We start from the raw sequence: 17200 nt of genomic DNA, 5'->3' as shown, positions 1-17200 counted from the left end.
AACACAGGCTTAGCACTCACTGATGGTGCAACTGGCTCCTAGAAAATATATCTATAAATTGCATTTTGTATATAATTACATATCAAATTTGTAATTTCTAACTGCTCACTTTTCAAAAAAAAAATGTCATATCCTCTCTGATTTTTTTTGTTTGTTTGTTTTGTTTTTTTTGACAGTCTCACTCTGTCACCCAGGCTGGAGTGCAGTGGTGTGAACTCGGCTCACTGCAAGCTCCACCTCCTGGGTTCAAGCAGTTCTCCTGCCTTAGCCTCCCAAGTAGCTGGGACTAAAGGTGCTCGCCACCACGCCCGGCTAATTTTTTGTATTTTTAGTAGAGATGGGGTTTCACCGTGTTAGCCAGGATGGTCTTGATATCCTGACCTCGTGATCCGCCCGCCTCGGCCTCCCAAAGTGCTGAGATTACAGGCATGAGCCACTGCACACGGCCGTCTTCTCTGTTTTTAATATAAGTATTTTCATTACTCTGGAGTACCTGGAATATAGATTCTAGTTTTTCCACAGGCTTTTCAACAGACTAAAGAATTGAAAGTTTTTACACTCATATTGTTATTTATTTGAATATACACAAGAAACAGTTTTCGTTCTTATAGTGTGATGTGAACGTATAAATACTGGCTGATTTACTTGATATTACTATTTTTAATTCTCCTTAAAATGTCTTAGAGATTTTTCTCTTCTGATGTTATAATGATATTAATTTATGGCAAAAACACTTTTTCAGTATTGCTTTAATGAATATAAACAACACTATTTTAAAGACCAATAAATACAACTAAAAGCCCCCTTTTCTAATTCCGTAAGGCACGTAGTAGGCATTATCCTTGACCACACTGAGTCACAGCACTGTGACCTCTCGTGGGTAGTCACATCTGATACTGAACCACAGCACTGCAGTCTCTCATGGGTAGTTAACCTGGGTGTCCAGTCAAATAAACACATTTATTTTTAATAATATTACTTTTCAGGGAGCTGTAAATAAGACAGAAACGTTTTCTTTAAAAACTTTAGAAGAAGGGGCAGGTGTATGTGAAAATGTATGCTTTTACAGCTTACAAAAAAAAAAAACTATATGGAATTTTTTTTTTCACTACTGTAGAAGTAAAAGTATCCTAGATTTGAGTGGTGATACAGTTTCTTCCCCATCCTGAAAAAAGTACAACTTTTGAAAGAAAAATATGCATCCCGTAGACCTCAAATGTAAAGTTGGTGTTTAATAATACATGCAATTTCTCTACTATTAAAGTTTGATATCTGGAGCTAATACGATCATTCCTGAAGGATTATTTTCCCAAAACACATTGGGGCCAGTGTTCGGTTCTGTGTGTAAGGGTCCGTCCATAGTGTGTTTCTCGCAATTCCATCCAGTCACCTAATTAACAGACAGACCAGACAGTTTCTGAGGCAACTATTCTTTCCCTTAAATGAAACATGTACCACTATTTTACAGGCTCTTGTCAGATACTATGGGATGTGATTTGCTTCAAGCTGTGAGGCAAATCTGGCATTCCAGTTAAAATCAACATCAAAGTTTGTAAAGCAATTTGTGGTCGGCAGTGAAAAGTGCTGGACTGATCTCTAAATGAGTAAAAATGTTACCCCTGAGGGCAAGAAGTACAGGATAATGTACAGATAATGTTCTGTTTTTTTTTTTTGCATCTGCCAGTGGGTGCAATTTTAAATAAATTAATCCAGCACTCCCATGAATGCCACGGGTATTACAGAACCTGTATTTCTAATTTTCATTCATTAACTCACCTTTCTTAGCTTTGAATGTTGTCTCTCAGTCTCTAGGCTGGGCCCCACACACACCCCCAGAACATATGTGAGCCTCTGAGGAGCGATGAGTACACCACTGTTACTTGTTACTGAGTTGGCCTATTCACTGCTTCTTTAAAATTGCCCTTGACTTTCGGAACAACATTCTTTTAAAGTTAGCTTTTTATTTTCCACAGGGCTGGTGTGTGCTACTATATATTTCAGCTTCCATCTTTTCATCATTTACTCACAAGGCAACCCATCATCTAAAATAATACAATTAGGCAAAGGCTCAGCCAAAGAGTGAATATCCCTGTATGGTAACGCTGGAAAGCTGGCCAGCAAGATTTCCGCAGAGGTGTACATAGCTCACTTGAATTCTAAAAATGTTTCAGCTAAATTACATAGGTGCCAACGTTAAGGTGAAAAAATAAGATCTTACACACTGATATATTTTAAATCTGTATTTATCATATGGATTCCTCATGTTAGCGCAGATAAGATGTTACTTGTCATCGCTAAAGAACATAGGTGACAACAATAAGTACTTTTATATTTATACTCGTGAAGCTTTAATTAAATTCTAAAAATTAAAGCTAAGATTTCATTCCCATGAGAGATCCGGTCATAGCATAAGGATGCCAAGTCTTACCCTATCCCAATTAACTTTACCAACAGAATTTGAGGAATCCAGGTTAAATATATTTTAACCATGATTCTCTGCTGAATGAACCTGGTTGAGCTGTTTCTACTTCTCCGAGGCTTGGTTCGATGTCTTTGGCAAATATCCCACTCCTGTAGCTGTGCCAGTTGGAATGTAAAAGTTAAGCCCATTGGCCTTTTTGCTGACCTGTTATTAAAGCATTTGATGTAAGTTTCAGCAACTTCACACACTGTCATCCAGCCCTTAAGGAGTATTGAGGTAATCTTTTACAAAAATGAAGTAACAGGAGATGTCTTTTCATGCATAATACACTATGCTGGACCTTGCAGAATTCAACCCAGGATATCTCAGCCACTGATAGGTGCCAATGGCAGAACTCGAAGATACTACCTTAGTCTACAGCACATGCTGCTTATATCTTCTCACTTTCTAACTGGAAGTAGCCTTTACCAATGGCTCCAAAGTCTGTTGATTTGCGAGCCGCACTTGCAGGTGAATGCTGCAGCTTGTCTCAAGTCCTAGGGACTTGCCTCCCAAATGTAATCTTAAATAAAACATGAATCAAATTTTGTAAAGAGTTTATAAAGCAGCCCAGTCAAGTTAGCACAACTTAGTTTTAAGAGGCATTCCAATACTTACATGGTGCTTGTAGAAAAAAATCAATGCGACTTAAAGTCAGAAACCAACTGCAGCATTTCTCACTATTCTTTCCCATCGAATTCTTCACACCTGTTTGTTCAATTTGGTTTCGGTTGTTCGGTTTCTTTTGGACTTCTAACTGTTATAGCATATTGTTTGCTCACCATACTATTATTTTTCATTTTTCAGGAACTTGCCTTAAATAGACATCTTTTTAATAAGCATTGTATATATATGATGGTCCCAATATATGTTGGTCTAGTGCAATATTATCCCAAATGTCATGTTATGGATTAAATCAGTTTCCCTGGATTGACCAGTACACTAAGCCATCATGTATGACATTGTTTCTTAAGGAAAACCTGCCATGAATTCAAAAAGATCCAATTTTAAATGGAGTAGTGGAGATCCTAAGTCTAGGATCCTTTATTAATGCCATGTTCCCTCTTTGCAAAATGCTAATTACTTCATATGGGAAGCCTGTGTTTGCTTAACTTTCTGTTAAGTTTATTTATTTAATTTAATTTAATTTTTTTTTCAGATGGAGTCTCGCTCTGTCACCCAGGCTGGAGTGCAATGGCACAATCTTGGCTCACCACAAGCTCCGCCTCCTGCGTTTGAGTGATTCTCCTGTCTTAGCCTTCCGAGTAGCTGGTATTACAGGTACCTGCTACCATGGCCGGCTAAGTTTTGTATTTTTAGTAGAGACAGGGTTTCACCATGTTGGCCAGGCTGTCCTAAAACTCCTGACCTCAAGTGATCCGCCCGCCTAAGCCTCCCAAAGTGCTGGGATTACAAGCGTGAGCTGCCGCACCCGGCCTCTGTTAAGTTTACAACCTGCAAATTCTCTCCAAAATATATACATATTTTCTTGTATTTTTCATTTAATGCACCAAAATTAAAAAAAATGTATTTCATTTTCTGCTGGTTATTACTTAGTTAGAGGCTAGATTTATTTTGTAATCTATACCCTAAATTGTTCCTTTGGCTATTTTTAAGTTTATCTCCTACTCTGAAGTGTGGAAGGTGAGAGTAATGAATTGGCCCAGGTGAAATCTAATCATAGATAATAAAACTGCTGCTAATAAAAATGCTCAAGTAACCCTCAAGCTAAGTAAGACTCTGCCCCCAGCAAAAATAGAACTTTAAAACATGCTATGCTACCATTAATAGGAAAAAAAAAATGTAAATTCATTCAAAAAGTTTAGTAAAGGAAACTTTAAATATTTTCTGAAGAACTCAAAAGGAATAGAAGCAAATTGTATAATCAAAATTCAAGATATGACTATTTAAGAAGTAATCAACTGAGCTTGCAAAACATGTATTGTAGTTTGGAGATTTTTGCAGTTTTTGCACTTTCCTACATTTCTTAAAATAAATATATAAACAAATAAATATACAATTTCAAATTGTGATTGTTAGTATTAATATTTTAAAAGATGAAAAAAGAGCTTAAGGAATTGTAATCTTCCCATGATGGCCTTTCCTGGCCACCCAAACTAAGATTTAATTCTTCTCTCAATCTCACACATCCATCATTCTTTTCCTTTGTAGTGTAGGTAGCATTTATACTCATATATTTTCCTGTTAGTTTATCACTTGTTGGTAGAATATAAACTGCAATAGGACAGGAACCATGTCTATATTATGTGTCTTCCAATGTCCACCACTACAAAATGCCTGGCACAGTAGTGGATCAAGAAAAATTATTGAGAAAAAAATGGTGGAAAGGAGCCCAGACTAACCTGCAGCTCCCACTCAGACAGACAGAGCTGCCTATGAAGACTGGCATCATGAACTTCTGCTCCAAGAACTACCACAGGAACATACCAGAAAAGCCAGGAGAATCCACAAACCCTTCTGAAGGAGGTGGTTTGCGACCGCAGGCTCCGCAGGACAGCCAAGGAACTGTGAGTTGGCTTTGCTTTCTCAGCTGGAGGCTTATAGCCCTACTCACCGGCTGCCTGATAATACACTCTGTGCTGTTAAGGGAACATGGTGGAAGTGAGACTGGCCCTTCAGGCTGCTGGCTGCGTGGGAGCTGAGTGAGGCCTGTGGCTGCCGGCTTTCCCCCACTTCCCTGGCAACATGTGTGATGCAACAGAGACAGCCGTACTCTCCCTGGGAACATAACTCCATTGGCCTGGGAACCACACCCCATCCCCCACAACAGTAGCAGCAAGCCCTGCCTAAGGACAGTCTGAACACAGACACACGCCAAACCCTGCCCCACCTGATCGTCTTTTCCTACCAGTCCTGGTAGCTGAAGACAAAGGACATAATCTCTTGGGAGCTCCATGGCCCTGCCCACTGCCTGATCCTCCCTATACACCAGCAACTGATGCTCTCTTGAAAGTGCTACTCTCTGGCGCTGGGCTCATGCCTGTAATCCCAGCACTTTGGGAGGCTGAGGCAGGCAGATCATGAGGTCAGGAGATGGAGACCATCCTGGTGGTGAAACCCCATCTCTATTAAAAAAAAAAAGTACAAAAAATTAGCCAGGCATGATGGTGGGCGCCTGTAGTCCCAGCTACTCTGGAGGCTGAGGCAGTAGACTGGCGTGAAGCTGGGAGGCGGAGCGTGTTTGCAGTGAGCCGCGATGATGCCACTGCACTCCAGCCTGGGCAACAGAGTTAGACTGTGTCTCAAAAAAAAAAAAAAAGAAAGAAAGTGCTACCCCCTGGCTGGAGGCTAACCAACACAAAACTAGTACAATAAACAAAACTACAACTAAGGACCATCACAGATTCCAATTCACTGCCCTGCTACCTCCACCAGAGCAGGTGCTGATATCCACAGCTGAGAGACATGAAGATGGATCACATCACAGAACTCTTTGCAGACACCCCCCAGTACGCAGTATCAACCCAGAGCCTGGTAGCTCCACTGGGAGGCTAGATCCAGAAAAGAAATAAGAATCACTGCAGTTTGGCTCTCCAGGAATCCCCACCCTAGAGGAAAAAGGAGAGCACCACACCAAGGGAGCACCTCCGTGGGACAAAAGAATCTGAACAGCAGCCCTTGAGTGCCAGATCTTCCCTCTGACATAGTTTACCCAAATGAGAAGGAACCAGAAAAAATTCTGGTAATATGACAAGACAATGTTCTTTAGCACCTCTATTAGATCACACTAGCTCACCAGCAATGGATCCAAACCAAGAAGAAGCCTCTGAATTACCAGAAAAAGAATTCAAAAGGTGGATTATTAAGCCCATCAAGGAGGCACCAGAGAAAGGCGAAGTCCAGCTTAAAGAAATAAAAAAAAAAAAGATACAGGATATGAATGGAAAAATCTCCAATAAAATAGCGTAAATAAAAGACAGTCACAACTTCTGAAAATCGAGGATACACTTATAGGAATGCAAAATGCACTGGAAAGTCTCAGCAATAGAATCAAACAAGTAGAAGAAAGAATTTCAGAGCTTGAAGACAAGGCTTTCAAATCAATCCAATCTGACACAGACAGAGAAAAAAGAATTTTAAAAAAGGAATAAAGACTCCGAAAAGTTTGGGATTATGGTAAATGTCCAAACCTAAGAATAATTGGTGTTCCTGAGGAAGAAGAGAAATCTAAAAGTTTGACAAACATATTCAAGGAAATAATTGAGGAAAACTTCCCTGGCCTTGCTAGAGATTTAGACATTCAAATACAAGAAGCTCAAAGAACACCTGGAAAATTCATCACAAAAAGGTCAACACCTAAGTACACAGTCATCAAGTTACTCAAAGTAAAGACAAAGGAAAGAATCTTAAGAGCTGTGAGGCAAAAGCATCAGGTAACCTATATAGAAAAACCTATCAGATTAAGAGCAGGTTTCTCAGTAGAAACCCTCCAAGCCAGAAGGGATTGGAGTCCTATCCTTGGCCTCCTTAAACAAAACAATTATCAGCCAAGAATTGCGTATCCAGTGAAACTAAGCTTCATAAATGAAGGAAAGATACAGTCTTTTTCAGACAAACAAATGCTGAGAGAATTCGCCACTACCAAGCCAGCACTACAAGAACTGCTGAAAGGAGTTCTACATCTTGAAACAACCCTCAAAATACACCAAAGTGGAATCTCCTTAAAGCATAAATCTCACAGGGCCTGTAAAACATAACACAATGAAAAAAAAAAAACACAAGGTATTCAGGCAACAAATAGCATGATGAATAGAATAATACCTCATATCTCAATATGAATTTTGAATGTAAATGGTCTAAATGCTCCACTTAAAAGATACAGAATGGCAGAACTCACCAAGTATCGGCTGTCTTCAAGAGACTAACCTGACACATAAGGACTCACATAAACTTAAGATAAAAGGGTGGAAAAAGATATTCCATGCAAATGGACACCAAAAGCCAGCAGGAGTACTATTCTTATATCAAACAAAACAGACTTTAAAGCAACAGCAGTTTAAAAGACAAAGAGGGACATTATACAATGATAAAAGGACTTGTCCAACAGGAAAATATCACAATTCTAAATATATATGCGCCTAACACTGGAGCTACCAAATTTGTAAAATAATTACTACTAGATCTAAAAAATGAGATAGAGAGCAATGGAATAATAGTGGGGGACTTCAGTACTCCACTGAAAGCAATAGACAGCTCATCAAGACAGAAAGTTAACAAAGAAAGAATGGACTTAAACTATACCCTACAACAAATGTACTTACCAAATATTTACAGAACATTCTACCCAACAGCTGCAGAGTATACATTCTCTTCATCAGCACATGGAACATTCTCCAAGATAGACCATATGATAGGCCACAGAAAAGTCTCAACACATTTAAGAAAATCGAAATTATAGCAAGTACTGTCTCAGACCGCAGTGGAATAAAATTGGAAATCAACTCCAAAAGGAATCCCCAAAACCATGCACATAGAAATTAAATAACCTGCTCCTGAATAATCACTGAGTCAACAATGAAATGAAGACGGAAATTAAAAAATTATTTGAACTGAAAGATAATAGTGACGTAACCTATCAAAACCTCCGGGATACAGCAAAAGTGATGTTAAAAGGAAAATTTATAGCATTAAATGCCTATATCAAAAAGTCTGGCCAGGCATGGTGGCTCACGCCTGTAATCCCAGCACTTTGGGAGGCCAAGACAGGCGGATCACGAGGTCAGGAGATGGAGACCATCCTGACTAACACAGTGAAACCCTGTCTCTACTAAAAATACAAAAAAATGAGCTGGGCGTGGTGGCGGGTGCATGTAGTCCCAGCTACTCTGGAGGCTGAGACAGGAGAATGGCTTGAACCCCGGAGGAGGAGCCTGCAGTGAGCCGAGATCGCACTGGCGACTGAGCGAGACTCCATCTCAAAAAAAAAAAAAAAAAAAAAAAATCTGAAAAAGCACATATAGACAATCTAAGGTCACAGTTCAAGGAACTAGAGAAACAAGAACAAACCAAGCCCAAACACAGCATAAGAATAGAAACAACCAAGATCAGAGCAGAACTAAATTAATTTGAAACAAAAAAAAATACAAAAGATAAATGAAACAAAAAACTGGTTCTTTGAAATGATAAATGAAACTGATAATCCATTAGAGAGATTAACCAAGAAGAGAAGAGAGAGGATCCAAATAAGCTCAATTAGAAACAGAATGGGAGATATTACAATCAATACCACAGAAAAACAAAAGATCATTCAAGGCTACCATGAACACTTTTACATGCATATACTAGAAAACCTAGAGGATACAGATAAATTCCTGGAAATATGCAACCTTCCTAGATTCAACCAGGAAGAAATGGAGGCTTTAAACAGACCAATAACAAGTATTGAGATTGAAATGGTAATTTAAAAATTGCCACCAAAAGAAGTCCAGGACCAGATGGATTCACTGAATTCTATCAGACATTCAAAGAAGAACTGATACCAATCATATTGACACTATTCCAAAAGAGAGAAGGAAGGAATCCTCCTTAAATCATTCTATGAAGGCAGTATCGCCCTAGTACCAAAACCAGGAAAGGACATAACAAAAAAAGAAAACTACAGACCAATATCCCTGATGAACATAGATGCAAAAATCCTCAACAAAATCCTAGCTAACAGAATTCAACAGCATATCAAAAACGTAATTCACCATGATCAAGTGGATTTCATTCCAGGGATGCAGGGATGGTTTAACATTCACAAGTCAATAAATGTGATACATCATAGGTATAGTGTTAAAAACAAAAATGACATGATTATCTCAATAGATGCAGAAAAAAACATATGACAAAATCCAGCATCCCTTTATGATTAAAACCCTTAGCAAAATGAGCAGAGAAGGAACATACCTTAAGTTAATAAAAGCCATCAGCCAACATTATACTGAATGGGAACAAGATATACTGGCACAAGATAAGGATGCCCACTTTCACCACTTCTATTCAACATAGTACTGGAAGTCCTAGCCAGAACAATCAGACAAGAGAAAGAAATAAAGGGCATCCAAATCAGTAAAGAGGAAGTCAAACTGTTACTGTTTGCTGATGACATGATTGTATACCTAGAAATCCCTGAAGACTCAAAAAATTCCTAGAACTGGTAAATGAATTCAGCAATGTTTCAGGATACAAAATTAATGTACACACATCAGTAGCCCTGCTATACACCAACAGTGAACAAGCTGAGCATCAAATCAGGAACTCAGCCCCTTTTACAATAGCTGTAAAAAAGCAAACAAACAACAACGACAAAAAAACTTAGGAATATACTTAAACAAAGTGAAGGACCGCTACAAGAAAAACTACAAACCACTACTGAAAGAAATTGTGGATGACACAAACAAATGGAAACATATCCCATGTTCATGGATGAGTAGAATCAATTTTGTGAAAATGATCATATTGCCAAAAGCAATCTACAAATTCAATATAATTTCCATCAAAATACCACCATCATTCTTCATAGAACTAGAAAAAATCCTAAAATTCATATGGAACCAAAAAAGAGCCTGCATAGTCACAGCAAGACAAAGCAAAAAGAACAAATTTGGAGTCATTATGTTACCTGACATCAAACTATACTATAAGGCCATAGTCACCAAAACAGCATGGTACTGGTATAAAAATAGGCATATAGACCAAAGGAACAGAATAGAGAACCCAGAAGTAAAGTCAAATACTTACAGTCAACTGACTTTGACAAAGCAAACAAAAACATAAAGTGGGGAAAGGACACCCTATTTAACAAATGGTGCCAGGATAATTGGCAGCCACATGGAGAATGAAGCTGGATCCTCATCTCTCACCCTACACAAAAATCAACTAAAGATGGGAGACTTAAGTCTAGTACCCAAAACCATAGAAATTCTAGGAAATAACATTGGAAAAAACCCTTCTAGATATTGACTTAGGCAAAAACTTCATGACCAAGAACTCAAAAGCAAATGCAACAATCAAAAAGATAAATAGATGGGACTTAATTAAACTAAAAAGCTTCTTCATGGCAAAAGAAATAATCAACAGAGGAAACAGACAACCCACAGAGTGGGAGGAAATCATTGCAATCTAAACATCTGACAAAGGACTAATATCCAGAATATACAAGAAACCCAAGTCAGCATGAAAAAACAATCCTATCAAAAAGAAAGCTATGGACATGGATAGACAATTCTCAAAAGAAGATATACAAATAGCCAACAAATATGAAAAAATGCTTGACATCACTAATTATCAGGGAAATGCAAATCAAAACTACGATGTGATACCTCCTCACTCCTGCAAGAATGGCCATGATATGGTTTGGCCATGTCCCCACCCAAATCTTATCTTGAATTGTAACTCCCACAATTCCCACATTTCATGGGAGGAACCCAGTGGGAGGTAATTGAATCATGGAGGAGGATCTTTCCCATGCTGTTCTTGTGATATTGAAGAAGTCTCACAAGATCTGACGGTTTTGAAAACAGGAATTTCCCTGCACAAGCTCTCTTCTCTTGTCTGCTGCCATGTGAGATGTGCCTTTCACCTTCCACCATGATTGTCAGGCCTCCGTAGCCACCTGGAGCTGTAAGCCCATTAAAACTCTTTCTTTTGTAAATTGCCCAGTCTTGGGTATGTCTTTATCAGCAGTGTGAAAACAGACTAATACAGGCCATAATTTAAACATAAAAAAATAATAAATGTTGGTGTGGATGTGGTGAAAAGGGAATTTTTATATTGCTGGTGGGAATGTAAACTAGTACAACCACTATGAAAATCAGTGTCAAGATTCCTTAAAGAACTTAAAGTAGATCTACCATTTGATCCAGCAATCCCACTCCTGGTTATCTATCCAAAGGAAAGAAATCATTATATGAAAAAGATATTTGCACATGCATGTTTATAGCAGCACAATTCACAATTGCAAAAATATCCATCAATGAGTGGATAAAGAAAATGTGTTATACACACACATATGTGTGTATGTGTGTGTGTATATATATACATACATACACACACACATTCCATGGAATACTACTCAGCCATAAAAAGGAAAGAAGTAATGTTATTCACAGCAACCTGGATGGAATTGGAGACCTTCATTCTAAGTGGAGTAACTCAGGAATAGAAAACTGAACATCCTGTGTTCTCACTCATAAGTGGGAGCTAAGCTATGAGGATGCAAAGGCATAAGAATGACACAATGAACTTTGAGGACTAGGGGCAAAGGGTGAGAGGGTGGTGATGGATAAAAGACTACACAGTGGGTACAGTGTGCATTGTTCGAGTGATGGATACACCACAATCTCAGAAATCACCACTAAAGAATTTATTCATGTAACCAAACACCACCTGTTCCCCAAAAACCTATTGAGATAAGAAAACTAAAAGAGGAAAAATTATTGAAGGAATGAGTGTTGAATGTGCATGTAATTCAATGGACACTGTTGGCAACTGAAAAACTGTATGCAGTCTCATATAAAGGATAAAAAAATGAAGATAGTTGTTTTGGATTCTGAAAGGTTGTGCAAGAGATGTTTAATAAAAGGAATTCACAGGACCTAGGTTTTGGTATAGAGAGGTAGAGGAGATGGTGGACTGAAGTATTAGAAGAGAAATAACAAATAGAGCCATTAAATAACATAATCTGTAGGTGAAACAGAGCACCCACTCTATGGAAACAAATCTGGTACCCATAAAGTAGTTAATGGAGCCCCTCAGAAAGAAAGGAGATTTTATTTACATTAGATATGTACTATAAAACTAGGACCTTGTTTTTAGGGATGACAATGTAATTGTGAGAATTTTTCACAAAAGAAGAAATATAAATCCAACTTCTACAGCATTGATAAGAATATACATTTATTTCCCAAGGATTTCATGGTGAGAAGAAACACAGGAGGCACATCAAACATTAAGCCAAAACATCCCTAGTTACATCCCTGACATTTTCTCCTCATTACAAATATCCTCACCCTTTTAGAATGACTTTAAATCTCTCGATTCTGTCTTTCATGTAAACACGTTTTAGCTTCTGCGACTGTCACTCTAATCCCATTATCCTCTTACTTAACTTCAAATTTTTACTGTTAGGCCTAATGTTTTTCTTTTCTTTTTTTTAGATGGATAAATCCAGCCTTATTTTGCTACTCCAATGTCATCTGCACCCATCACCTCAGAATTCATTTTTTTTTTAAAAAAGGCCTGAGGAAAAGAAAGAAGGGTAAGTAGCTAGTAAAATAATTTAAATGCTTTACACCACATGAGAAATCTACATATATTATAGAAAGTGTGCTAAAGGGAATCAATACACTCACCTTGAAATCTCTAGATGCCGAAGTTCCATTGCTGGAGAATAAGGCACAAAGGGCTCTGCATGAGGGCCCCAAATCTTTGAGAAGAATTTATAAAAAGGACTTTTAGAATGGGGATACATACTTAAGGGATGAAGCTAAGATATTAAAAGAAAAACAAAACAAAACAAAACAATAGGAAAAAAGCAAAATCAAAAAGAAACAAAGGAGCTAATAGATGTCCCTACTTATTTTGGCAAAAAAAAGATGATTTAGATTGGACTGTTGTGGCTGGTTGTAACTAGTTAGTTATTGAAGAGATAAAGAGTTCCGATTGTGACACTGAGGAGACTCAAATGAGGTGAAAAAAGAACAGAAATAGCCACAAATTCTTGAGTAAGTAGTTTAAATTACTGGAATGACCATGACGCTGTTTAAGATGTTAATAAATAGTTGTATTCAATGCTGAGGGGACCCCATCCCCTGGAATTAATGAGAGAAAGGAACACAGTTGCAGGGCTGGATACAAGGGTAGCTCAGTGACGGCACATGTCAAAGTCACCACTGCACCAAGCACCCAAGTCTGGCCAAGTGTGACAGCCCGTCATTTCCATGACCTTCGCACGTCTTCCTTAATCTTGATTAGCATTCTCAAAGTCAATCTAATTTCTCACTCAGTGAAAGGCCTTCACTTTTCAAAAATTCTTCATCTTTGGGATAGTTAAGAATATGATATTTAGGGTAGAGGAAAGCTTTCTAAATTGTCCAAACTTACTACACAACATGTACATTGTTATTCAGAGCCATTATATTAACATCATTTTTATACAATGCTGAATTATTAGTGGTATTGAGGAATTCATACTAAGTGAATCCAAACATTGATTTTTCTAAACATCTATGATTTTTCCAAACATTTGTGACTTTTCAGATCTTGAGACTGTCTTTTTAAAATTTTTCTGACCTGCTAATCAGGTCACTGTCATTTTTTGTTTTGTCAGTCTCTCTGTCTCTCTCTTTCTCTCTCTCTCTCTCTCCCTCCCTCTCTATCTCTGTGTCTCTCTCCCTATATAAATGGGAATATATATATATAATCTGTTTTATATATAAGATATATATATAATATATATAATATATGTATTTTTTATATATATATATATATATATATATATCTGTTATAGTCTGAATGTGTACCCCAAAATTCATGTGTTGGAAATTTAGTTTTCCATGCAACAGTGTTGGGAGATGGAGTTTAATGGGAGGTGATTCAGTCATGAGACACTGCTCTCATGAATGGATTCATTCCACTAAAAAAACAACTATTCTGCTCCTCTGCCATGTGGGGACACAGCATTCATCCCTTTGTTGTCCATTTGCCTTTCGTCATGTAAGAATTCAGCAAGACAGTCCTCACCAGATGCTGGTGCCTGGATCTTGGACTTTTCAGCCTCCAGAACCATGAGAAATACATTTCTATTCTTTGTAATTACCAAGTCTGTGCTATTCTATGACAATGCACAAACAAACTAAGACATGATCTATGTCTATCTATCTATCTATCTATCTATCTATCTATCATTTATCTATTTGTCCTGCTGTTTTTCTTCTGAAATGGGCTTTTAAATGTTTTGAAGGTGGGACAGCATTTTACTATGTTTGAAATAATTTTAAAATAATATGATCCAAATGAAAGAAAAATGAGCTCTTTAATAAGTAAAGTGTTTATATTTCAATGCAAGCAATTTTTGAAGTGAATTTTGCCTAAAAATTATCTCTCTCTCACACACACACACACACATACATATTTATAATGCCATCATTGTAACGGACCATTCAGTAAAATGAACATTATGGACAACCTACCCTCTCTTTGTTAAAAATATTACTCTAGTTAAATGCACCCAATGTATATTAAGCTTATGACGTTTGTCAATATATTACTTTTTTTGAACTTAACAAACCAGAATTTGGGGTACATTTATTTTCATTTTTTATTTAGTTAAAATAACATTGATTTGTGTATTTGAGTTTAGTTTAATTTAAAACTCATTAAAGACACATTTTTTTCTTCCTCAAAATTAGGCATAATTAATCGAAGTCACTATGTTTACTTGCTATAATTATACTTTGGATAGATGAATAGACAAGAATTATATAGTTTGAGCACATAGTTAAAAGTTCTTTAAAACTACATTTGTGTTTTTAGAAAGAAATTGTATATAATCCTATTAGCTCATTTATTTGGACTTTTACCATTACTCTAGAGAGAGATAAATGGCATTTTATAAAATTCATTTTGTTCTTTACAATTTCAGGAATTTATGTTAATGGTGTTAAAAAGAATGTAGAGCCTAAGGGAAAGCAGAAATAATTTTTAGGTTAATCTTATTAATAATGTTTTGCTATAAAATAATGTTTTCCAAAATTATTATTCTTCAGTCGTCATAATAGATGACTTTACTTTTTGAACTATGGTCTTAGTATAATTTCTGAGTTTATATTAATTACATATGTACATATAAAATCATCTGTTCATAGAGATTTGAATCTTATTTTTCAGCTACGCAAATGCTTCGGCTATATTTAAGGACAAAATTACTTTTGTAAATAATTCATTTTTAATATTTGTTAAGCTAAAATTTCTTTACAGAGTATTTCACGTTTCATAAATATTTACATTTCAAGGAAAAACAGGCAATTAAAATTTTATCCATTATAGTAATGAAAGAGTAAGCAGAATTTCTTTCTGTATGTTACTGTCATTTTTACATTAGTTTCAATGACAGTAAAATAAGTGTCCCCTATGACTTCTCCTCACTAGGTCTCGTTCTATAATGTTTATGTGTTTTTCAAAATTCACTGCCATATACTTTAAAATGTAACTTCATAATTATAGTGATGTATCAAGGCAAATAGATGTCTGTCATACAAAATTACTTTATACTTACCAAATAAACTCAGGAAATTGCATGAACTCCTTTGCTGTACATCTAATTTAGATGATGAATGAGTAACTTGCTATTTTTATAAAATATTTTTTCATTCAGTTGCTATAATATTTGGAGAAGCTGACAGAGCATTGTCAGTTGTGGGACATGTTTCTCATGGCTTTTCTTTTCCATCCTGAATTGCAGCCCTACTCAATAAACTTGATCAAATGAATTCTACACAACGTTGCCATTTCAAAGACCATCAGTCCAATCCTGCTTATTGTCTAAATAGTAGTAATGTAGACATATAGTGGGAGCAAATAATATTTTAGTTGTATAAGGGAAGCAAATAATATTTGACTACTACTAAGTAGTAGTAATTTAGATGTATAGGGGGAGCAAATAATATTACTTCCAAGGAATGAGAGATGAACAAGGAACGGCAGTGTGACATGGTGTATAACAAATAATCCATCCTCCATTTTATATACATAAATTTATATTCTTAAAAAAAGGAACAGTTCCTGAAATAGCACCATTTATTTTCTGCATTCCTGGAACTAAGTTAGGTGATTCTCTTTTTATTTTTGTAACATCTTATCTGAATCTCATTTGTTACTGTGTATTCTAGGTCTCCCTCACACAGATGGGCCAGAATACTCGCATGGTATAAGGATGCGCAAGTTTAGCACCTGGACACTACACATTGATGTCTGAAATCTGGTGATTCTAAGGCCATGAAGATGGCTTCTGAATTGCCACCCTCACTGAGTGTTTAATTTGATGGGCAACTTGACATGTTTTCAAAGCCCAGAGGAATGTCATTGCCAAGACACCACTCTCCTGACTCCACCCAGCTGATCTCAGCTTCACATCATTTCATTTGATCTTCATACTTCCTCAAGTTACCGAGAGACAAACTGTTTCTAGAAGAAGTAATTTACATTAAGGGGTTAAATCCTGGGTATATTCTCAGGAGCATGATTACTGGGTCACACAGTCGTTCTGTTTTTAGTTTTTGTGGAACTTCCAGACTATTTTCCGTAATAGACATACTAATTTACATTCTCACCAATGGTGTAAAAGAATTCTGTTTTTTCAGCTTCCTCTTCATCACTGTTGTATTTCATCTTTTTCATAAAAGCTACTTTAACAGGTGTGAAGTGATATCTCATTGTGGTTTTAATTTGCATTTCCCTACTGAGTAGTGTGCTAAGCATTTTTTCATGTACCTTTTGGCCATTTGTATGTCTTCTTTTGAGAAGTTTCTATTTCGGTCCTTGGCCCATTTTTTAATCTGTTTATTTTTTTCTTGCTACTGAGTTGTGTGTGTGTATATATATGTGTGTATGTGTATACATATGTGTATATATGTGTGTGCGTATGTATGTATGTGTATATGTGTGTATACATATGTGTATATGTGTGTATACATATGTGTATATGTGTGTATACATATGTGTATATATGTGTGTATA

General features: G+C 36.7%; 1 protein-coding gene and 1 long non-coding RNA gene across 2 annotated transcripts in view; one reads left to right on the top strand and one right to left on the bottom strand.

Annotated features, from left to right (window-relative positions):
- The window catches only part of LOC129059215 (uncharacterized), an 89370-nt gene extending 84130 nt beyond the window's left edge, over positions 1–5240 (bottom strand). The window contains exon 1 of the mRNA XM_054554877.1: positions 4910–5240. Coding sequence (XP_054410852.1) covers positions 4910–5240 — 331 coding nt within the window. The remainder of the gene's footprint in view (positions 1–4909) is intronic.
- LOC129059205 (uncharacterized) lies at positions 5239–16885 on the top strand. The gene is made up of 3 exons (XR_008524930.1): positions 5239–6164; positions 12622–12722; positions 16354–16885. It is a non-coding gene; the product is annotated as an uncharacterized LOC129059205 (long non-coding RNA).
- Positions 16886–17200: the final 315 nt, after the last annotated feature.

Source organism: Pongo abelii, chromosome 3, assembly GCF_028885655.2.
Source record: "Pongo abelii isolate AG06213 chromosome 3, NHGRI_mPonAbe1-v2.0_pri, whole genome shotgun sequence".
Classification (NCBI taxonomy): Eukaryota; Metazoa; Chordata; class Mammalia; order Primates; family Hominidae; genus Pongo; species Pongo abelii.
Note: the sequence above shows the minus strand (reverse complement) of the source record. Positions and strands in the feature narration are given on the sequence as shown.